The sequence below is a fragment of the Cervus elaphus genome, chromosome 18 (assembly GCF_910594005.1).
Source record: "Cervus elaphus chromosome 18, mCerEla1.1, whole genome shotgun sequence".
Classification (NCBI taxonomy): domain Eukaryota; kingdom Metazoa; phylum Chordata; class Mammalia; order Artiodactyla; family Cervidae; genus Cervus; species Cervus elaphus.
In genome coordinates, this window is record NC_057832.1 from 116,917,506 (window position 1) to 116,937,806 (window position 20,301).

At 42.5% G+C, this 20,301-nt stretch overlaps 1 protein-coding gene across 1 annotated transcript in view; it reads left to right on the forward strand.

The window, feature by feature from the left end:
• Positions 1-18,442, forward strand: part of CNTNAP2 (contactin associated protein 2) — a 2,205,784-nt gene extending 2,187,342 nt beyond the window's left edge. Inside the window, exons 24-25 of the mRNA XM_043872451.1 lie at positions 8,356-8,436; positions 13,247-18,442. Coding sequence (XP_043728386.1) covers positions 8,356-8,436; positions 13,247-13,446 — 281 coding nt within the window. The 3' untranslated portion in view covers positions 13,447-18,442. The remainder of the gene's footprint in view (positions 1-8,355; positions 8,437-13,246) is intronic.
• The last annotated feature ends 1,859 nt before the right edge of the window (positions 18,443-20,301 follow it).

Sequence of the window (20,301 nt, forward strand, 5' to 3'; positions counted from 1 at the left end):
GGGGGAGTTTTCTGTTTGATAATCTCAATTTATTTTTGTATGCATTTAAATGTGTGTTTTATTTGCAATTGGCTTCTGAGCCTAAAGTCTACAATTTTACACATTTTGAAATTTAGTAAATAAGAATCACAGCTACCTCGTTTATATTCCGTATTTTTTTAAAAGCTTCATTAGCCCTTTTTCTCCCTACCTGCTCAATGAGACAAGCGAGAAATTAGAGGCTGAATAATTCAAATCTCTTTTCAATATTCTGTTCTTACAACTATCTTTTAAAACAGCTTATTGTGCTTAAGTACCTGGCTTGAAACATCCTCTCTTAATTTTTCACATTCTATAAAAGCAAACAAAATTAAAATTGGACAGTAATGTTTTAAAGTACAATTAGTGCTATTCATGATTTCACAAGTGTTGCTGTAATGGTGATAACCATCCTCGCTGTGCCATTTGGGTCCATGATGGAATTGTATCTGGGATACTGGCTTTCTGTTCCTCTTACAACGTTGGTTCAGAGTTCAGTTTATCACATTGCTCAGCTGATGCTGTCAGTACGTGGAATTATCTTTGTCAGATAAGAGGCCTCGCACACTCACTCTCGCAGCCAGACAAGTGCAGTCAGAAGCTTTTCGACATCTTTGGCCTCACCAGACAGCCCACCAACCACAGAGAAACCACTAGACTGAGTTAGTTGGCCACCCTGACCACGGTGATGAGTTGGTAGAGCCAGGCTGGCCCCCTGCTTCTCATCAGAGACAGTTCAGCTTAGTGCCTTGCCAGTGGCTTCTGGAGCCAGTTTCCTGGGTTCAGACCTTGGCTCCACCACTTCTTGTTCCTGGGACTCCAGCCAAGTTTTTGGCCTCCAAAATGGGATACAAACCCCAGCCTCACAAGGTTCACAGGAGGGTGAAATGAGCTAATCCATGAAAAGGACTTGAAACAGTGCCTGACGTACACGTAATATTATTTCCTGAACAGCATGCTCTCCAAATCTGAATTTCACGTCAATCTACATCTTGTGCCCCACAGTGAAAGTCAGTCCTAGGCCGGCTCTACCACAGCCAGCCGACCCACCACTTGCTCTTCTGGGCCCCAGAGAGTTTTAGGTGTGAGGAGAGTGGATCCAAAAGGTGCGTGATCTCACACAGTCTTAAAACTCAGAGCTTCACGACACGTGTGTCACCTGTAAGCAACCGCCGTGATAATTGGGCGGCGGGGCTTTGTGGTGCCACGTCCCTCACCTGGAGGCAGGTACAAGGTGGGCTCAGAAGTAGCACCCTCGCCCCGCCTGGCCGTGGACAGAGGAGGTGAGGCATAGACCTTCACTTTCCTGATGAAGTCTTCCTGGAACATAGCAAAGGGCAGGGAAGGGCCTTTAGAGATGGAGTCAAACATTCCTGGTTTCTCTCCTTTCGGTACAAGAAGGTGTGTTTTCACTCACCCGGTCCTAATTTCTGACCATTTTACAGACTGCAAGCAACAGCTCCCCCGGGCCGGCTCTGACAAACTCTGTGTTTTTCCCTCCCTGCCCCGACTTGAAGCTGGGGGCAGGAAAAGTGCTGAGCTGTGAGCTGGTTTCCCTCCCACAGGGAAGGCGAGACAAGACGACAGGAGAGAAGGCCGTCTGTGTGTGGAAGTGTCTGTGTGACCGTGTCCAACTGTGTTTGTGGGGGTGAGCCTTCTCTGTGAGCTCTGCGGTCACGGCCAGGCTGGTTCACAAGCTCGTCCTTGGAGAAGGATCCTCTGTCACCAGCTCCTGCAGTGACATGTCTGCCTGTCCCCTGCTGAGGGAGGCGAGGAGGGTGGATCGCTGGGTGGGTCAAAGGAAACGTGGTCTGTCAACATAATGGGGATGAGCAGACAAACAGGATGTGTGTGCCGGAAATGAGCAGAAACACGCTTCCATGAGACACTAAACTGGAGCGGAACAGCGCTTCAGGTGGTGTTATCGTGTAGTATGTCAACTGAAAAACCAGGCACAACCATGCTTTATGCGGTGGACATGCTGAGGACTTAAGTCCGGGAGAGAGACTCTCAGATAGCTCTGAGGGACTGATCCGAAGAGGTAGTGGAGGAGCCAGGAAATATGGGAGTTTTTTGCAACCAAAACAAGCAGTTGGAACATCAAAAGATTCAGTTCAGTTCAGTTCAGTCGCTCAGTCGTGTCCGACTCTTTGCCACCCCATGAATCGCAGCACGCCAGGCCTCCCTGTCCATCACCAACTCCCGGAGTTTACTCAAACTCACGTCCATCGAGTCGGTGATGCCATCCAGCCATCTCATCCTCTGTCATCCCCTTCTCCTCCTGCCCCCAGTCCCTCCCAGAATCAGGGTCTTTTCCAATGAGTCAACTCTTCGCATGAGGTGGCCAAAGTATTGAAGTTTCAGCTTCAGCATCAGTCCTTCCAATGAACACCCAGGACTGATCTCCTTTATTCATTAAAGCAAAACCAGACATCTCAAGTTAATGAATTTAACCATTTCTTATGTATGAGAAGATGCAAGAGTCTGGGTTGATGGAAATCATTCCTTTGATATACATCTTCACTCTCTAGGGCCAGTATCCTGTTTTCTCCAGCCTGAATCCTCTAAGGGTGCACTGTGTGGGTGGGTGTGGGGGCGGCTGGTGGCTTGATGGCCACAGCATCCTTTGGTCTGCATGCCAGGTGGCATTCTTTGTCCACAAGTGTCATTTGGGGATCCAGGAGAAAAGTATATTGAATGTAGTCTTTGCCTGTTTGACACAAGTCTGGGCCTGAGATTAAATATCTAAAGTCTATTTTGCACCTACTCAGGATGTTTCCCTAAATATGGGTAGGTTCCTTGATACTCTAGCACCACTCAAATGGCTCTCACAGCAAACTTGGATAGGGGTGTGAGGGCGTAAAAGTCGGCAGCAGAATGAGGTTTGTGGTTTGGCCTCATTGGTGTCTCTTGGCCTTTGTGTTCCTCTATGTGCATTTCCAAGAGGATGTTAGTACCCAGGGGAAAGAACGGTTACAATGAAATCATCTGAAATATATCTATCAAAGTAGCCTATAGGTCTGCCTGCCAGGATGAAATGGATTTGCCTCCAGGGAATAAGCGCTTACATGCATTTGGAGAAGCAAGCTCAAGTTATAAACAAAGTCATGAAAACAGGCATGCTCATGCGAACACAGGAGTCTGCCCTTGAATTTCGTGAGGACTTCTCTTGGACCTGGGGGTTTTCCACTGATTTTTTTCTGATAATAACCAGACAAGCAGACACAGAAATTATTAGGAGCTTTTCTGTATTCAATATGTTCCTTTCCTCTGTTGGGAAGAGTAAGGATGCTGCTTTGCTTTAAGAGTAGAATTGAGTCTAGGGAGTTGACTTCCAAGATTGTAGCTGCATAGGAGATTTTATTGGCTTCCCTAAGTGTGTCAGATGGGAAAAGAATCTGCCCACAATATGGGAGACCCAGGTTCAATCCCTGGATTGAGAAGATCCCCTAGAGAAGGGATTGGCAACCCACTCCAGTATTCTTGCCTGGAGAATTCCATGGACAAAGGAGTCTGGAGGCTACAGTCTTTTTTCACACAAATGTTTGCACACCTCTTAATGGACTGATTTTAATTATACCAGTCAGTTCAGGTCAGTTGCTTAGTCATGTCCAGCTCTTTGCGACCCCATGGACTGTAGCATGCCAGGCTTCCCTGTCTGTCACCAACTCCTGGACTTGCTCAAACTCATGTCCATGATGCCAGTTCTTCACATCAGGTGGCCAAAATATTGGAGTTTCAGCTTCAGCGTTAGTACTTCCAATGAATATTAAGGACTGCTTTCCTTTAGGATGGATGGGTTGGATCTCCTTGGAGTTCAAGGAACTCTCAAGAGTCTTCTCCCAACACCACAGTTCAAAAGCATCAATTCTTCGGTGCTCAGCTTTCTTTATAGTCCAACTCTCACATCCATACATGACCACTGGAAAAACCATAGCTCTAACTAGATGGACCTTTGTTGGCAAAGTAATGTCTCTGGTTTTTAATATGTTGTCTAGGTTGGTCATAGCTTTTCTTCCAAGGAGCAAGCATCTTTTAATTTCATGGCCGCAAGCACCATCTACAGTGATTTTGGAGCCCAAGAAAATAAAATCTCTCACTGTTTCCATTGTTTCCCCATCTATTTGCCATGAAGTGATGGGACCAGATACCATGATCTTCATTTTTTGAATGTTGAATTTTAAGCCAATTCATTCACTCTCCTCTTTCACTTTCATCAAGAGGCTCTTTAGTTTCTCTTCACTTTCTGCCATAAGGGTGGTATCATCTGCATATCTGAGGTTATTGATATTTCTCCTGGCAATCTTGATTTCAGCTTGTGCTTCCTCCAGTCCAGCATTTCTCATGATATACTCTGCATATAAGTCAAATAAGCAGGGTGACAGTATACAGCCTTGACGTACTCCTTTCCCAATTTGGAACCAGTCTGTTGTTCCATGTCCGGTTCTAACTGTTGCTTTTTGACCTGCATACAGATTTCTCAGGAGGCAGGTAAGGTGGTCTGGTATTCCCATCTCTTGAAGAATTTTCCACAGTTTGTTGTGATCTACACAGTCAAAGACTTTGGTGTAATCAATAAAGCAAAAGTAGGTGTTTTTCTGGTATTCTCTTGCTTTTTCGATGATCCAACAGATGTTGGCAATTTGACCCAGTTAGCTCTGCTACTTGTCATTGGGACTGCAAATATAATTAAGATTGGCCCCTGCCTTTAAGAAGATGAATACCCTGTATGGAGTGACAAGGATTAAGATGATAGCTATTAAAAAGAGGGCAGATAGTTCATCTGGAGTGGCTCAGAATGGTTTCAGGAAAGAGCTAAGATTTAAGGGACAAAGAGAAGAAAGGCAACCAGGTGTCCTGACAGAGCATGTCACATGGAGGAGCAAAGACATGTCCCCCTGAAGCATCAGAAATCCATGTGCCTGGAAGGGTGAGTGGGAAAAGTGACCCCATGAGGGAAGAAGCAGGAGAAGTTCAAGGGATACCTTCCACCCGATGTCAAGGAGTTTAAGTCACGTTCGTACCTTTCACTACTGTTTATGTCTGTAACTTCAAGAGAACCAATGGAGGAGGAAACAGCAACCCACTCCAGTGTTCTTGCCTGGAGAATCCCATGGACAGAGGAGCCTGGCGGGCTACAGTCCCTGGGGTCGGAAAGAGTCAGACACGACTGAGCAACAACAGCATGAGAGAGCCGGAGAGAGGTTGTCAGGGTCCCTAAGCATCTGTGTTTTTCTGCAGTTTTGTGGCCAAGGATGCAAAGCTCTCTTTCGGGCAGGAGCCATGCTGTGTTCCACCGTCTGTGTTACCATTTGCAGGAGAGCAGTCTTGTATCATGAATACAACACAATAGAATAATGACAGAATTGACACTGTAATTTTTTTGTTATTAAGTATATTTTGAAGCTGTATATTTTTTTAATGGTCAGGAGATTTCTGTGTTTATCAAAAGGAGAGGAGAAACATGACCCACTCACAGACTGCTCAAATATCTAGTAGAAGTCGCCACCTGAGTGTTCTGTAGGCACTTCAAGGCAGTGTGTCCAAACAAAATAAGTCTTTCTACCTAACATCCTAAAAATAGTTCTTCCTTCCATGGGTCCTACCTGAGCTGAACTGTCGGAGAGCGGGGGTTTTCTCAACAGCTGACCTGTCTGTGTCGTCTTAGCCCTTGAAAGGTAATATAGAAAAGACTATCGACTTTGAGATTAATGCTGCCTGGGAGTTAATCCCAGCTAGGCCATTTACAAGCTATCAAGCTTTTGACCTTTTAGAAGGACATGGACCAAACAGTGTTCAGAGAAGGGTAAATACAACTTCAGAAGACCTTGGAACTATGCCCAAGATGAGCAGTGAAAATTCAAGCTTTTATTCTTGAAAAGCACCATTCGGTCTTTGGAGGGTGGTTGACCTCAGGGAATATGTGTTTTGATGACCAAATCTTACTGTGTCCTCTGAGTATGTGAGTTACAACATGGGAGCTGCACTGTCATTTCAGGCAAGTCAGTATACATACACAGGACCATAACTAAAATCACATCCATGCTTCAGGTTAGTATTTTGACTATATAAACCAAATTCTTCAGTGAGGCATGAAAAGTTCTCATTGATAACAATTTTCATCTTTTTTACTCTTTACTGTATATCCCCAGCACTTAGAATAGCACCTGACACATGGTAGGCATTCTGCAAAGATTTGTTGAAATAGGTTCAGAAATAGAAAAATTATTAGGCAGTTAATATTCTTCCCAGCACTTATGAGATATCCCCTAACAAGTCCCTGAAGTGTACAGTATTTTACTGGAGCCATATAAGATACTTGTTTAAAAAAATGATTCCTTTTTAAAACAAAAACACTAATTCAAAAAGATGCATACACCCCAATATTTATGGCAGCGTTATTTACAATAGCCAAGATATGAAAGCAACCTAAGTGTCCATCCACAGGTGACTAGATAAAGAAGATGTAGTCCAGATATACAACGGAATACTACTCAGCCATAAAAAAGAATGAAATTTTGCCATTTGCAACAACATTGGTGGACTTGAAAGGTATTATGCTAAGTGAAGTAAATTAGAGAAAGGCAAAGACTATATGATGTCACTTATACATGGAACGTGAAGAACCCAACAAACTAGTGAATATGATAAAGAAGCAGACTCACAAATGTATAGAACTAGTGGTTACTAGTAGGAAGAGGGCATTGAGGCGAGGGGCCGTACAAGCATAGAGTGTCAAGAAGTATGAACTATTATGTATAAATATTACATATAAAACTATAAGGATAGACTGTAGTTTATCATAGGGAATATATCCAATAGTTTATAATAACTATAAATGGAATATAGCCTTTAAACCTTGTGAATCACTATATGGCACATCTGTAGCATATAATATTATACATCAACTATACTTCAATTTGTTTCTCTCATAGCTCAGTTGGTAAAGAATCCACCCGCAATGCAGGAGACCCTAGTTTGATTCCTGGGATGGGAAGATCCCCTAGAGAAGGGATATGCTACCCACTCCAATATTCTTGGGCTTCCCTTGTGGCTTAGCTGGTAAAGAATCAGCCTGCAGTGTGGGAGACCTGGGTTTGATCCCTGGGTTGGGAAGATTCTCTGGAGAAGGAAAAGGCTACCCACTCCAGTATTCTGGCCTGGAGAATTCCATGGACTGTATAGTCCATGGGGTCGCAAAGAGTCAGACACGACTGAGCGACTTTCACTTTGATACTTCAATTTATTTTTTAATTTTTAACGATTACTTATTAAACTAATACTGCAAGCTCTATAAAGCTCAACAGCAAACATACCCAACTCTACCAGTTGTGAAAGGGGTCAAAGTGGCTGGGAGGCAGATTTCAGCCAAACTTAAGAAGTTTGGCTCTACACACCGAGGAAACCAGATCTGAAAGAGACACATGCACCCCAATGTTCATCGCAGCACTGTTTATAATAGCCAGGACATGGAAGCAACCTGGATGCCCATCAGCAGACGAATGGATAAGGAAGCTGTGGTACATATACACCATGGAATATTACTCAGCCATTAAAAAGAATTCATTTGAATCAGTTCTAATGAGATGGATGAAACTGGAGCCCATTATACAGAGTGAAGTAAGCCAGAAAGATAAAGACCAATACAGTATACTAACACATATATATGGAATTTTAGAAGATGGTAACGATAACCCTATATGCAAAACAGAAAAAGAGACACAGATGTACAGAACAGACTTTTGGACTCTGTGGGAGAAGGCGAGGGTGGGATGTTCTGAGAGAACAGCATTGAAACAAGTATACTATCAAGTGTGATCTTGATAGTATCAGATCACCAGCCCAGGTTGGATGCATGAGACAAGTGCTCAGGGCTGGTACACTGGGAAGACCCAGAGGGATTGGATGGAGAGGGAGGTGGGAGGGGGGATCGGGATGGGGAACACATGTAAATCCATGGCTGATTCATGTCAATGTATGGCAAAAACCACTACAATATTGTAAAGTAATTTAGCCTCCAGCTAATAAAAATAAATTAAAAAAAAAAAGTATGCTCAACTTGTCTGTCAGTGGAACCTACAACGGACAGTCCTGCTCAGGTTGTTCTAAAATTTTTAATATTCTTCCCAAGGAGATATAGTGCTCGTCTGGGCCTTGTACAAAGGGAAACAGCAGGCATTGAGGTGGCTGTGATTCTTGTGGGCAACAACGGCAAAATGGGTTTAAATGAAACAGAGGTCTCATTTGGGAAAACAGGCAGTGTTGAAGGATTTTATGAAAAAACAGATATCAGATTATCTGGGATAAATACATGGCTTTTTATCTCTTCCTCTACAGCCAGTGCTGATTTTCCGTATAACCCAGGACAAGGCCAGGCGATAAGAAATGGAGTCAACAGAAACTCGGCCATCATCGGAGGTAGGTGATGCACAGGACAAGTGCTTCCTCACTTGTGGGGAGTAATCATTTTCAATAAAAGCATTGTCTAAAGGAAAAGGAGTCATCTAGACTTGTACTTTATTTATTTTGCTGTTTAAATATGGCTGAAGATTGAGAAGTACAGCTGTGGAAAAACTGATAAATGTAACCTAGCTCTTTTTTAATGCTGACTTACTTTAAAAGAACAGTAGTAGGAAGCTAGCCAGCATCTGAATACACAAGCGGGCTGTCATGGCAACAGCCAGGACATCTGTTTATGCCCTCATCATCCTCTTGCATATCAAATGGTCCAGAGTAGCTTGCTACAAAAATGGAAAGGACTATGCCAGGCTGGTTTCAGTTATCTTAATAAAAATTATCAGACCATTAATAAGCCAGAGTATCTGAATATTCCAGCTTTTCTTCGCACCATAGAAACCTGCATAATAGTTTGACTCTCCTAGTATAGTCCCTCGTGTTTGGATCAGTAAATATCACCTGTTGCCTTCTTCTCTCTCTGCTTCTTCCGCCTTATTTTATAAAGATGTTTCCTGTCTCTCTGAGGACAGCTAATACTGTAAGCATATGAAGGATTTTAAACTCAGCCAATCAACTCAGCTTAGTCAGTAGGTTTATTTTCCACAGGAAGAAAGTGGACACCTATATATATGTGACTATAAAATTAGAAACATTCCGAGCCTGTGTGCGTGCATGCTCAGTTGCTTTACTCGTGTCCGACTCTTTGCGACCCTATGGGTTATGGCCCACCACTCTCCTCTGTCTGTGGGATTCTCCAGGCAAGAATACTGGAGTGGGTTGCCATTTCCTCCTCCAGGGGATCTTCTCAACCCTGGGATCAAACCTGCGTCTCTTGTGTCTCCTGCATTACAGGCAGATTCTTTACCCACTGAGCCGCCTGGAAGCCCAAATATATTCAGGAATGATGCTTAAATCACATTGTTCAGAGTTCTGGTATGATCCTTATCCTCATTATTTTGCTTTTTTTAATATCAACTTTATTGAAGCGTAATAGGCACTTATTTAAATGTAACACATTATGACTTTTGACAAACACATATACCTATAGTGTTAGTCGCTCAGTCGTGTCCGACTCTTTGTGACCCCTTGAACTGCAGCCCACCAGGCTCCTCTGTCTGTGGAATTCTCCAGGCGAGAATACCGGAGCAGGTTGCCATTTCCTTCTCCAACATATTCCTATAACCACAGCCACAATCAAGATACAGAACATTTCCATCCACCAGAAGTTCTCCTGTACCCCCTTGTAATTCGCCCCTCCCCCACTTCAGTTGCATTTGTCATGTGGATTTCTTTTGCCTCTTTTTAGGGTTTCACAGAAATAGAATCACATAGTATGTAATCTGTTGTGCCTTCTTTCCCTCAACGTGTTTTTGAGACTCTGTCGACGTTGTTGTATTACCAATGGCCTGTTTATTTGTATTGCCAAGTTGTATTCTTTGTATGAATGAAGGACAGTTTGCTTCATCTACTCACCTGCTGATAGATGTTTGGTTTGTTTCCAGGCTTGGGCTGTTTGGACAAAAGCTGCTATGGATATTCTCGTCTTGGTTGAACAAAAGTTTTAGTTTCTCTGGTAATTTCTAGGAGTATAATTGCTGGGTTATTGTAGATATTTAACTTTACAGGAAATTGCCATATAGTTTTCCAAAATGGTTGAACCATTTTATGCTTCCATAAGCAACATCTGAGAGGTCAAATTGCTTCACAATCTTGCCAACATTTGGTACGGTCATTCTTTGTAGCCGTCTAGTTGATGAGTGGTGGTAACTCACTGTGCCTTGTTTGTTTTTAATAGTCTTTTTCTGTTTATAGCATCTTTTGTTTTTAATTTTATTTATTTATGACTGTGCTGGGTCTTCGTTGCTGTGCAGGCTTTTCCCTCGTTGTGGTGAGTGGGGGGCTACTCTCTAGTTGCAGTGTACAGGCTTCTCGCTGTGATGGCTTATCTTTTGTAGAACACAGGCTCTAGGGCGCTCAGGCTTCAGCAGTTGTGGCATGTGGGTTCAGTAGTTGTAGCCCCCAGGCTCTAGAGCACAGGCTTGGTAGTTGTGGCATCCGGGCCTAGTTGCTCCACAGCTCGAGGGATCTTCTGGCCCAGGGATCAAACCTGTGTCTCTTACATTGGCAGGTGGATTCTCTACCACTGAGCCGCCAGGAAAGCCCCCTCACTGAGGTTTTATTTATTTATTTTTTTTTTGGGGGGGGGGCTCACTGAGGTTTTAATGTGCAACTATCTGATGACTTATGAGCATCTTTTTACATGCTTATCGCTGTTTGCAAATCTTTTGTCAAGTGTCTATTTAAATCTTCCTCCTCTTTTAATTGGATTGTCTGACTTCTTTCTATTGAGTTGTAAGAGTTCTTCTTGTATTCTCATTGTTTCATTTTCTTAGTGGTAATTTTTGAAAAGCAGGAGATTTTAATTTTTATAAAGTCCAACTTTCTAACCTTTTTACAGTTTGTGATTTTTTTTAATCCTTTTTAAAAATCTGCCAACCCCAAGGTTATAAAGATTTTCTCCTGTGTTCTCCCGGAAGTTTTATACCTTTTGTTTTTATTATTCAGCCTATAATCATTTTGGGGGGCTTCCCTGGTGGCTCAGATGGTAAAGAATCTGTCTGCAATGTGGGAGACCCAGGTTTGAGCCCTGGGTTGGGAAGATCACCTGGAGAAGGAAATGGCAACCCACTCCAGTATTCTTGCCTAGAGAATCGCCAGGGGCAGAGGAGCCTGGTGGCCTAGAGTCTGTGGGGTCACAAATTGTTGAACACAGCTGAGCGACTAACACATACACATAGTCACTGTGAGTTAATACCTATATATAGTATGAGATAAAAGTCAAAAATCATCATTTGCCAAACACATACCTAGTTATTCTGAGATCACTTGAAAAGACTGTTTTTTTTCTGATTTAATTTCCGTGTTACTTTTGTCAAAAATCAATTGTCTATTTATTTGTATGTCTTTTTTCTGGACTCTATTCTGTTTTGTTGATTTACATCTATTTCTTTGGCCAATATTACGCTTACTTTATTATTGTATCTTTACAGTAAGGCTTGAAATACGCAATGTAAGTTCTACAATCATTTTTTTTAAAACTATTTTGACTATTCTGGGTCCTTTGCATTGCCATATAAAATTTAGAATCAGCTTATACATTTCTATAAAAAAAATTGCTATTATTTTCATTGGATTGCATTAAATCTACCAATGAACATCTTACAATATTGACATTGAAATACGCTATATGCATCCATTTATTTAGTTCTTCTTTAGTTTCTCTCAGCAAGTTTATATGATTTTCAGTGTATAGTCTTGAACCGCTGTGTTCCGTTCATTCTGTTATAAATGGCACTATTTTATTATTTTCATTTCCAAGTATTTCTTGCTAATATATAAAAATATAAATTTCACCTTGCTAAATTTACTGTTCCAGCAACTTTTTTTTATATATTCCTTAGTATTTTCTACATAGACAATCCTGTCACCTGAGAATAGAGTTCTCCTTCTCCATCAGTACATTTTGTTTTTCTTATTTTATTGCACTGTCTAGAACTTTTAGTACAGTCATGAATTAAGGTGATGAGAGTTGACACTCTTGCATTTTTCCATATTTTAGGGAGAATGTGTTTAATCTTTCACTGTTAAGTACAATATTAGCTGCAGATTTCTCAAAAATGCCCTTTATCAAAGTTGAAAGTTTCTTTCTTTTGATAGTTTCCTGAGAGGCTTCAAGATAAATGGGTGTTGAAATTTCTTATATTTTTTAGTCATGTGCATCTATTGATAAATAAAAGTTTTTCTCCTTTATTTCCTTAATGTGGTAAATTACATTATTTTTAAATGTTAAATCAATCTTACATTCCTAGAATTAATACCATTTTTGTTATAATCTATTCCCCTTTACATATTGCTGGGTTTGATTTGCTAAAATTTTACTTAGGAAGGACACTGCTCCATCATTTTCTTGTAGTGTGCTTGTCTGGCAATAGTGTCAGGATAATTCTGGCCTCTTAAAATGAGTTGAGTGGTATATCCTTCTCTGCTTTCAGACAGACGTGTAGGTCTGGTATTACTTCCTTAGGTCAAGTTCGTTAACAGTGTTTTGAGGCCTTCTGAACGCCGTGAAGAAAGCTGAGCGCCGAAAAATTGATGCTTTTGAACTGTGGTGTTGGAGAAGACTCTTGAGAGTCTCTTGGACTGCAAGGAGATCCAACCAGTCCATCCTAAAGGAGATCAGTCCTGGGTGTTCATTGAAAGGACTGATGTTGAAGCTGAAACTCCAATACTTTGGCCACCTCATGTGAAGAGTTGACTCATTGGAAAAGACCCTGATGCTGGGAGGGATTGGGGGCAGGAGGAGAAGGGGACAACAGAGGATGAGATGGCTGGATGGCATCCCAACTCGATGGACATGAGTTTGAGTAAACTCTGGGAGTTGGTGATGGACAGGGAGGCCTGGCGTGCTGCGATTCATGGGGTCGCAAAGAGTCGGACACGACTGAGTGACTAAACTGAACTGAACTGAACGCTGACTGATTTTCTGTTTCATCGTCCTACCAACTCCTAGGAGAAAAGTGTTGAAATCTCCAAACATAACTGTGGAAACCGGTCTCCTTCTCCCCTCGGTGCTGTTGGGTTTTGCTGTTTGGGAGTTCTGTGTCTCGTGTGGGAGAGGCTCCTTGAGGGAGCCGTGGTGAAGAGGGGAGGGGTGCTGGCGGGCTCCCCGGGCTGCCTTTAACCTCTCGCCCCTCTGTCCTGTGTCCCCCAGGGGTCATTGCCGTGGTGATCTTCACCATCCTCTGCACCTTGGTCTTCCTCATTCGCTACATGTTCCGTCACAAGGGCACCTACCACACCAACGAGGCGAAGGGGGCGGAGTCCGCCGAGAGCGCCGACGCCGCCATCATGAACAACGACCCCAACTTCACAGAGACCATCGACGAGAGCAAAAAGGAATGGCTCATCTGAGGCGCGGCTCTTTGGCTCCGGGAAGTGGGGGGCGAGGGAGGCGGGGAGCGTGACCAGGGAGGAGGGCAAGGGACGGAAGCCCCCTACTTCCTACCCCTGAGCACACCCTTCAGGTATCAGCACAAGCTGGGGGAGGCAAGCGACGGCAAACTCCTGGAGACTGATGGCCACAAAAAACAAACAAACAAATACTTTTTGATATTTCTTTATAGCTGAGTTTCCCCTTCTGTATGAAAAGAAAAATAATACAAAAACTGCTTTTAGAGTTTAAGCGATGGTCAACATTTGTAGGTACTATCTGTCGAATATTTTGTGTGTGTTTAGAGAGGTGTTCTGAAAACCCACAGTAACAGGGCCCATTTTCTACAATTTTCAGCGCCCTTAGAAAGTGGATATTTTCCCTGGAGAAAAGCTGATGCACATGTACATGGCCTCCCGCGTTTTCTTCTTTTTACATAGAGTCAGCCTCTAATGGGCTGTGGTAGTAACTAGTTCGTGTTCATAAGAGATTTCTTTGGTGTCCTGTGAATTGGAAAAGGAAAGGAAGGGACAGAGGGAAGCTGTGATTTACCAGTCTTCAGAGAGACCTCAGTGTGTGCCCGTTCTCTGAGAGCTCCCACTGGAAGGAGAGGGTCGCGGTCCCTCCTGTGTGACAGAACCGTCAGAACAACCCAGAGAAGCCCTCAGACCTGGGGAAGCAGTCCCTGTTGGATCGCTGGTTTTACTTTGGGTCAGATTCTACGCGATTACACCGCTCCGCATCTGTAGTCTTAGACCCATCCGGTGTCTGTAACTGTCAGCTGCAGCACCTGGTGATCAGCCAAGACAAAAGGTTTTCCCTCCTCTTTACCTACAAGATCCTGGGTTAGACTGTACGTGTGTCTGAGCACCCGCTGGGGAATTAGAGCCAGATGTTGAGATGTGTTCGCTCTGTGTCTTTTCTAGTTGGTAGCAGGAGTGTGGACACTTCTTAGAGAATGCGTAAGTTAGGTTGCTCTTCTTATTTTGCTTTATCTGCTCTTTATGCACCTGTGACAAGATCCTAGCAGTGTCCTCTGAATGGACGAACCAAAATAAAGCCAAGTTGTGACTGCGCTCGTCATTGCTATTATTCTGGAGTCATGTGGAAAACCCTGCCCTATTCTAACTCATCTACTCCATGTGTTATTCCATCCTAAATAGACGCATGGCCGTGATTCAGGGACTTTCTTTGACAGATAGATCTGAAGCTCAGGTTCATCACAACCTGGGAATTGACCGTTGCTGCTCAGAGAATGGACATGTCTGGTCAACCAGACCTCAGTGTAATCAGGAGCCTTGATCAACTAATTCCGGCAAGGAACTATTTATTTGAAACTAATCAACTGTTTCTGTAGACCAGTGGGACAACACTCCTATTGGAGCATCCAAAAAATAATTTCATGTATTTATTTTACAAGAAGATTACACAGAAGTTATTTCTAGAATAACAACATTTATGATCATTACAGTTCAGGCTGTTAGACTTAATAAGTATGTTAAAATTTTCTTAGACTCCAATGTTTTGAGGCATTAAATAACACTTTTTTCTTTCTCCTCCTGGAAGGAGGTAAGATGAGGTTAAAATGGTACTGTTGGTCGGGTGGCCTGCTTCAAGAAAATGGAAATTCTAGTTCGTTTGGGTTATGTATTCAGGACACTTTGGGATACCTTACTTATTAGAGGATCTCAGTTTCTTGAGTGATGGGACGTGTTATCTTCACTGCACCTGGCACCAGTGCCTGGCACATTCCAAAGGAGACAGTGGACCAGTTAATCCACATTTAAGTTGAGGTCACAGAACAAAAGGGAATCCTAGTGCCCTTTTACAGTTGCTGACCTCAGGCATGAGCATAAACGCCCTTTATATAAAACAGTCTTAATCATTCTTCCCTAAAATGCATTTAACATGAAAAGCATTCATTGTAAATAAATAATTAGAACATGACATTTACAAGGACATATTGAAAACAAAGATTATTAATTTGACCAAGATGACTGCCATTAAGGATTCTTTTCTATATTGTCAAATTGAAAAAGCAAACTTTAAACTTTATGTTTTAAAATGTTTCTGATTTCTTAAAACCTATTTGACAGGTAGCACTTTTACACTTGACAAATAACACCAGATGGAAATTTGTTATTTATTATATTTCCCATGATAGTTTTGTTCTACATACATTGTCTGAGCACTTTCCCTTTCTTTCCAAAATTATTAAGAATTTAAAACAATCAAACATAGCCCCTTCAACTAAAATGTTCCTACCCTTTCTCTCCTCTTTTCTCTTGTCACAGAAAAGTGGAAAATAAAACCTAACACTTCTCCCCAAATTTTCGAACGTAGGGCACCAGGATGCCTGCCGGGGCCGGTGTTTCTCCCATCACAGCATCATTTGAGACAGTCTCTGCCCTGAAGAGGGTAGCAGCCCAGCCAGTGGACAGGATGCCACACAGTGGATAAGGTGTTAAGTACTGAAGTAACGTGCCAAATGCGTGCTGGATGTCTCCTCTGTGGGACTGCAGTCTTCACCCAGATCCCTGACTCTATCTGTGAAGGTGCTATCTACAGCACCTTCTAAATGCTAAATAATTTTGTTTACTTGCAGAAAAGGAAGCTGCCCTCTTCTTTCCAGCTCCCCAGGCGGCCCAAGCTCGGTGCCCAGCCTTGCTTTGTCAATCACATCCGGCCAAAGCTGATCCCAACAGCTCACCGGTAGAGCGCTAAGAGGCTAGTGGTAGCTCTTTCAATGATAACCAGGAAAAAAAAAAAGTTTCCTTTAAATAAGAGGTTGTTTTAAAGTTTCAGGGGAAGCTGATGATTGATCCTGGGTTGTTCATGCAGGAAACATCGTCTGTGTACAAACCAAGCATCTCTGTTTTGAGTTGCTAGGATTGGAGACGTTGAACGAATGCAAAAATCAGTGCCAGTCTGAACTCTCAGCATATTTCCTTGAGCTCAAGGAAGCTAGCTCAGGAGGTAAGAAGTTATATTCTTAAGCTCTTCTCTGGCCCTTCTTAGCATAAAAGACTTATGACTTTCCCCTTATGACTTTCAAGCAACTGCTCAAAAAAAAAAAGAGATACCTGTTGTGTGGGAGTTTTTGTCGAGGAGTTGGAGACAAGAGTTTGAGAGTTTTTGTTGGAAAAGTCCCTGTTGCCCTGCGTTTGACAAGCAAGCATTCTTTACTTACAGGAGCGGGATTTCTGAGGGAGGGAAAAGAGATTGGCGTGAGCCCAAAAGTAGATTTCATGTTGTTGTTGAACATCTAAGGGGCAGCCACTAGATGGCGCTGAGAGTTGGGCACAATGACACAAACCGTAGTGACTTCCAAAGGAAAAGCACATGTCCCTGTTAGGAAAAGGCGGTGTCAGTGTGAAACTTTTACTTCCTTCTCCATCTGTTGTTTTCTATTCTTCCATGTGTTCTTTTTCACTCTCTCCTTTCTCTTATGGTGAAACGTTTTTATGGTCCCTTGACATCTCACATCTCCAAATGACGAGTACCTGACTGGAACCTGTTACTGTTTTTTCCTCCTTTTCACCATCCTGCCCAAGCAGTTTTCAAAGAGAAAGGCAACAATTGTTAAACTGAATTCCAATGAGCCAGCCAAAAATAGATCTAAATTGCTAGTCCCAATAGAACCGCCTCATCCTGAAATAGATGAGGAACAGTGTGTCCAACTGATTTGGGCTGAAGACCAATGGATGCTGTTTTTAAAATAATGTTTTGGTGAGAGTGGATCCTGAGAGTCAGCTGATGGAGTGCAAACCCTTTTCTCTCTCTGACATGCTCTGTGACCTCAGCCAGGTGGCTGACCCTCTCTGTTCCTCTTTGCCTTGTATGTTAGATCGAGCTGTTTTTTTATCTGCTTCATAACACAATGGGGAGGTGCCATGGATCCTTGACTGCAGATACTTTGAAACCCAAACATAAAGGCCAAGTCATTGGACCTATTGAAAGTCTTACTTCCCAGCTTGTGGTTGTAAGTCATCTCAAAAGAAACCAAGCAGTCAAGTCCAAGAGTGTGGAAACATGAGGCATTGTTGTACAACTATTAGATTCGGAGTCAGGTAGACTGCCAGGGAGCTATTCTGTCGACATCAGGAGATGCAACACAGCCAAGGGCCAGAGAAATCAGAACTCCTGTGTATAAAGCCCCAAGTTCCCACCTAGGTGTGATGTGACTTGCAGCTTACCGTACCCCAGTGTGACTGAAATGGCTTATAAATAAGACAACATGAACAGCTAATATGACTATTTCACATAGCCCAGTGGCTCTCTGCCTAAACTGCACACACCCTGCATGATGGAAACTTTAAATTTATTTCACAGCAGTATTTCTTTTGATACAACTGATATGTGCAACTCATGGTCAATGAAATAGGGAAACCATGTTGAAAAGTTGGTTACCTCCCATGGAGCAAAGACTGGCTGAAGGTAATGTAGATCACTGGGCACATGGATATTAATGCTCACCAGGCACTTACAAGTTTATTTTCCAGATGAAAACGTGCTTTAAGAGCCCGTCTACTTAGATGGGCTGCACCATTTTCTGAGTGTCAGTTTATTTACAGCAATTGCTGGATTTTGAGATGGTTCTAGAAACATGGAGATTCCTCCCATCTTATAGGCCAAGAAACAGTTCTCAATGTCACTGATTCTAAGTTTTGTTTTGTCAGGTATTTTGGGTTTGTTGTTGTTTTTTTTTTTTTTTTCAGTGAACATGGTGAACTGCAGAGGTTGAAGTTGTGAAAAGGCTGGGCTAATATTCTTTCTGTAAAGTCAATTAGGCTTTCTATTCCTGTGAAATAACCAGGAAATTTCACTCTCTAAAAGCAACAGCATGTAAACTAGAATGAAAGAAGGAAATTATGTATGTATGCCTACTCTTCTTTGTGAATGTCTTTCATTTAAGTAAAATTATATTAGAAACCAGATTGATAAATAAAGTCCAAAATAGTTTTAATTATCCTTAAAGCGATTCTTTGTGTTTTGTTCCACTTGTTTAACTTAGAAGCTCTTTTCAACCTTTCAGCAAAGAAAGTTCCAGGCACTGAACTACACATCTCTTTGGAAGGTAATCTTTCTAAAAGCGGTGCAGTTACGGTCACTCCCCAAAGACAGGTCTCAAACGCATGCAGCCTTCCTTAACCTTCATTTGCTGTGAACTTCTCCCCTCCCCCATTTTTCTTAAAAGGAGCTTAGTACATATTGGCTTTGTGTTTTGGATTAATTTACACAGCTTGGTTAAATTTGGTTAGAGTTATATGGTGTCTAGAATATATTCCGAGCCTAGTTTGAGATGAGGGCGTAGTGCCAGATAATGGATAAATGGATCCTGGCCAGTGAGCTAGGTAACAGGGATTTACAATGTGTCTGGAGGCGTAGATGGTTCTAAATGCACTTGTTCTACATTAAGAGCTGCGGTTCTTATTATTCACATTGCCTAGTCTTCACTTACCATTGGGAAGCCATTTCCTGCTGATCAATTTTCAGTGAAGCCTTGAAATGGACACCAAAGAAGTGTTAATTCCAGTTAAAAGCCCAACCTCTGTGCTTCAGGAATTCCCAAGGCCAATCAATAGCAATAACTCTGAGGTCCATTTAGAAGGCGCTGCACCCTGAGGTTCTTTGTCATGATTCCACTTTGGAAGTGTGATCCAACAGGTGCAGGAGAATGTCAGAAAGTCCCCTGAGAAAACTGGTACTTGTAAAAGTTCATAAGAAACGAATTTTAAAAAGAATGAGATGGCCCGTTCAAGATTTACCATCAGCAGCAAGGGCATCTGAGAACCACCTGCCTCCTCCCTCACGCAGGCCCCCTGCCATCTGCCGTGAGGACACGGAGGTCGGTGAGTCCAGGAAGATGGCGACTCTATTTTGCAGAACACGGTATCTGTTCAATAAACAGGGAGTAGAGAAGCTGAGGAGAGAGTATTAGGGACAAATGCACGCAGAGAGGTAATTAAAGAAACACCATTTTCTCTTTGTCAGTGATGACATGGCCTGGTGGTTGGAATAGAGGAAACAGTTGTATTAATATTTTTAGAGAGTTTATGTCCTCCCCAAAGAACCTATGTCTGAGAGCTAACTCTTTACAGCAAGTGTTATATGAGTTATCGTTCACAAATGCACGTCTTGCCTTGGTCACTCTGAAGACCATGAAGAAGAAGGAGAAACCTGGCTAAATAATCCCTGAACCGAAGATTCCTTTCTACCAGCAACCCGCCCCCCAACACATAAACATAACAACATGCTTGCAAAGGACCTAAGCTTAACAAATTTTGTCAGGAAGAGAAGGCAATGTTGCGGGGGGGGGGGGGGGTTCTTTTTTTTCTGCCTTTCCATTCATCTTAATTCAGTCTCTGGGTACATGATGAATAACATCTTTTGGGACAGGTAAGTAAACAGGTATGCCAAGACTTTACCAAAAGAATAAAGACAACATTTTCTTTTGAATACCTAGAACCAAAGCTTGAGAAAGTTTCATTTCTTCTAAATATAGAAATTCAAATTATAAAATGGAAATTAAGACATGGCCGAGGTGAAAAGGCCAAGATGATGAAAATCATGAACTTGTTTCCTGTTCACAAAAAGAAAATTGGAAGATAAAATTCTTAGGTCTAGGAAGGCAAGAGTTAAAATGAAACATGAGGGCAAGCTTTGAAGTCATGAAAGATATTAAAATGATATGACAAGAGCTTGGGCTTTCCTGGTGGCTCAGTGGTAAAGAAGCTGGCTGCCAATGCAGGAGACACAGGCTCAATCCCTGGGTCAGGAAGCTCCCCTGGAGGAGGAAATGGCAACCGCTCCAGTATTCTTGCCTGGAGAATCCC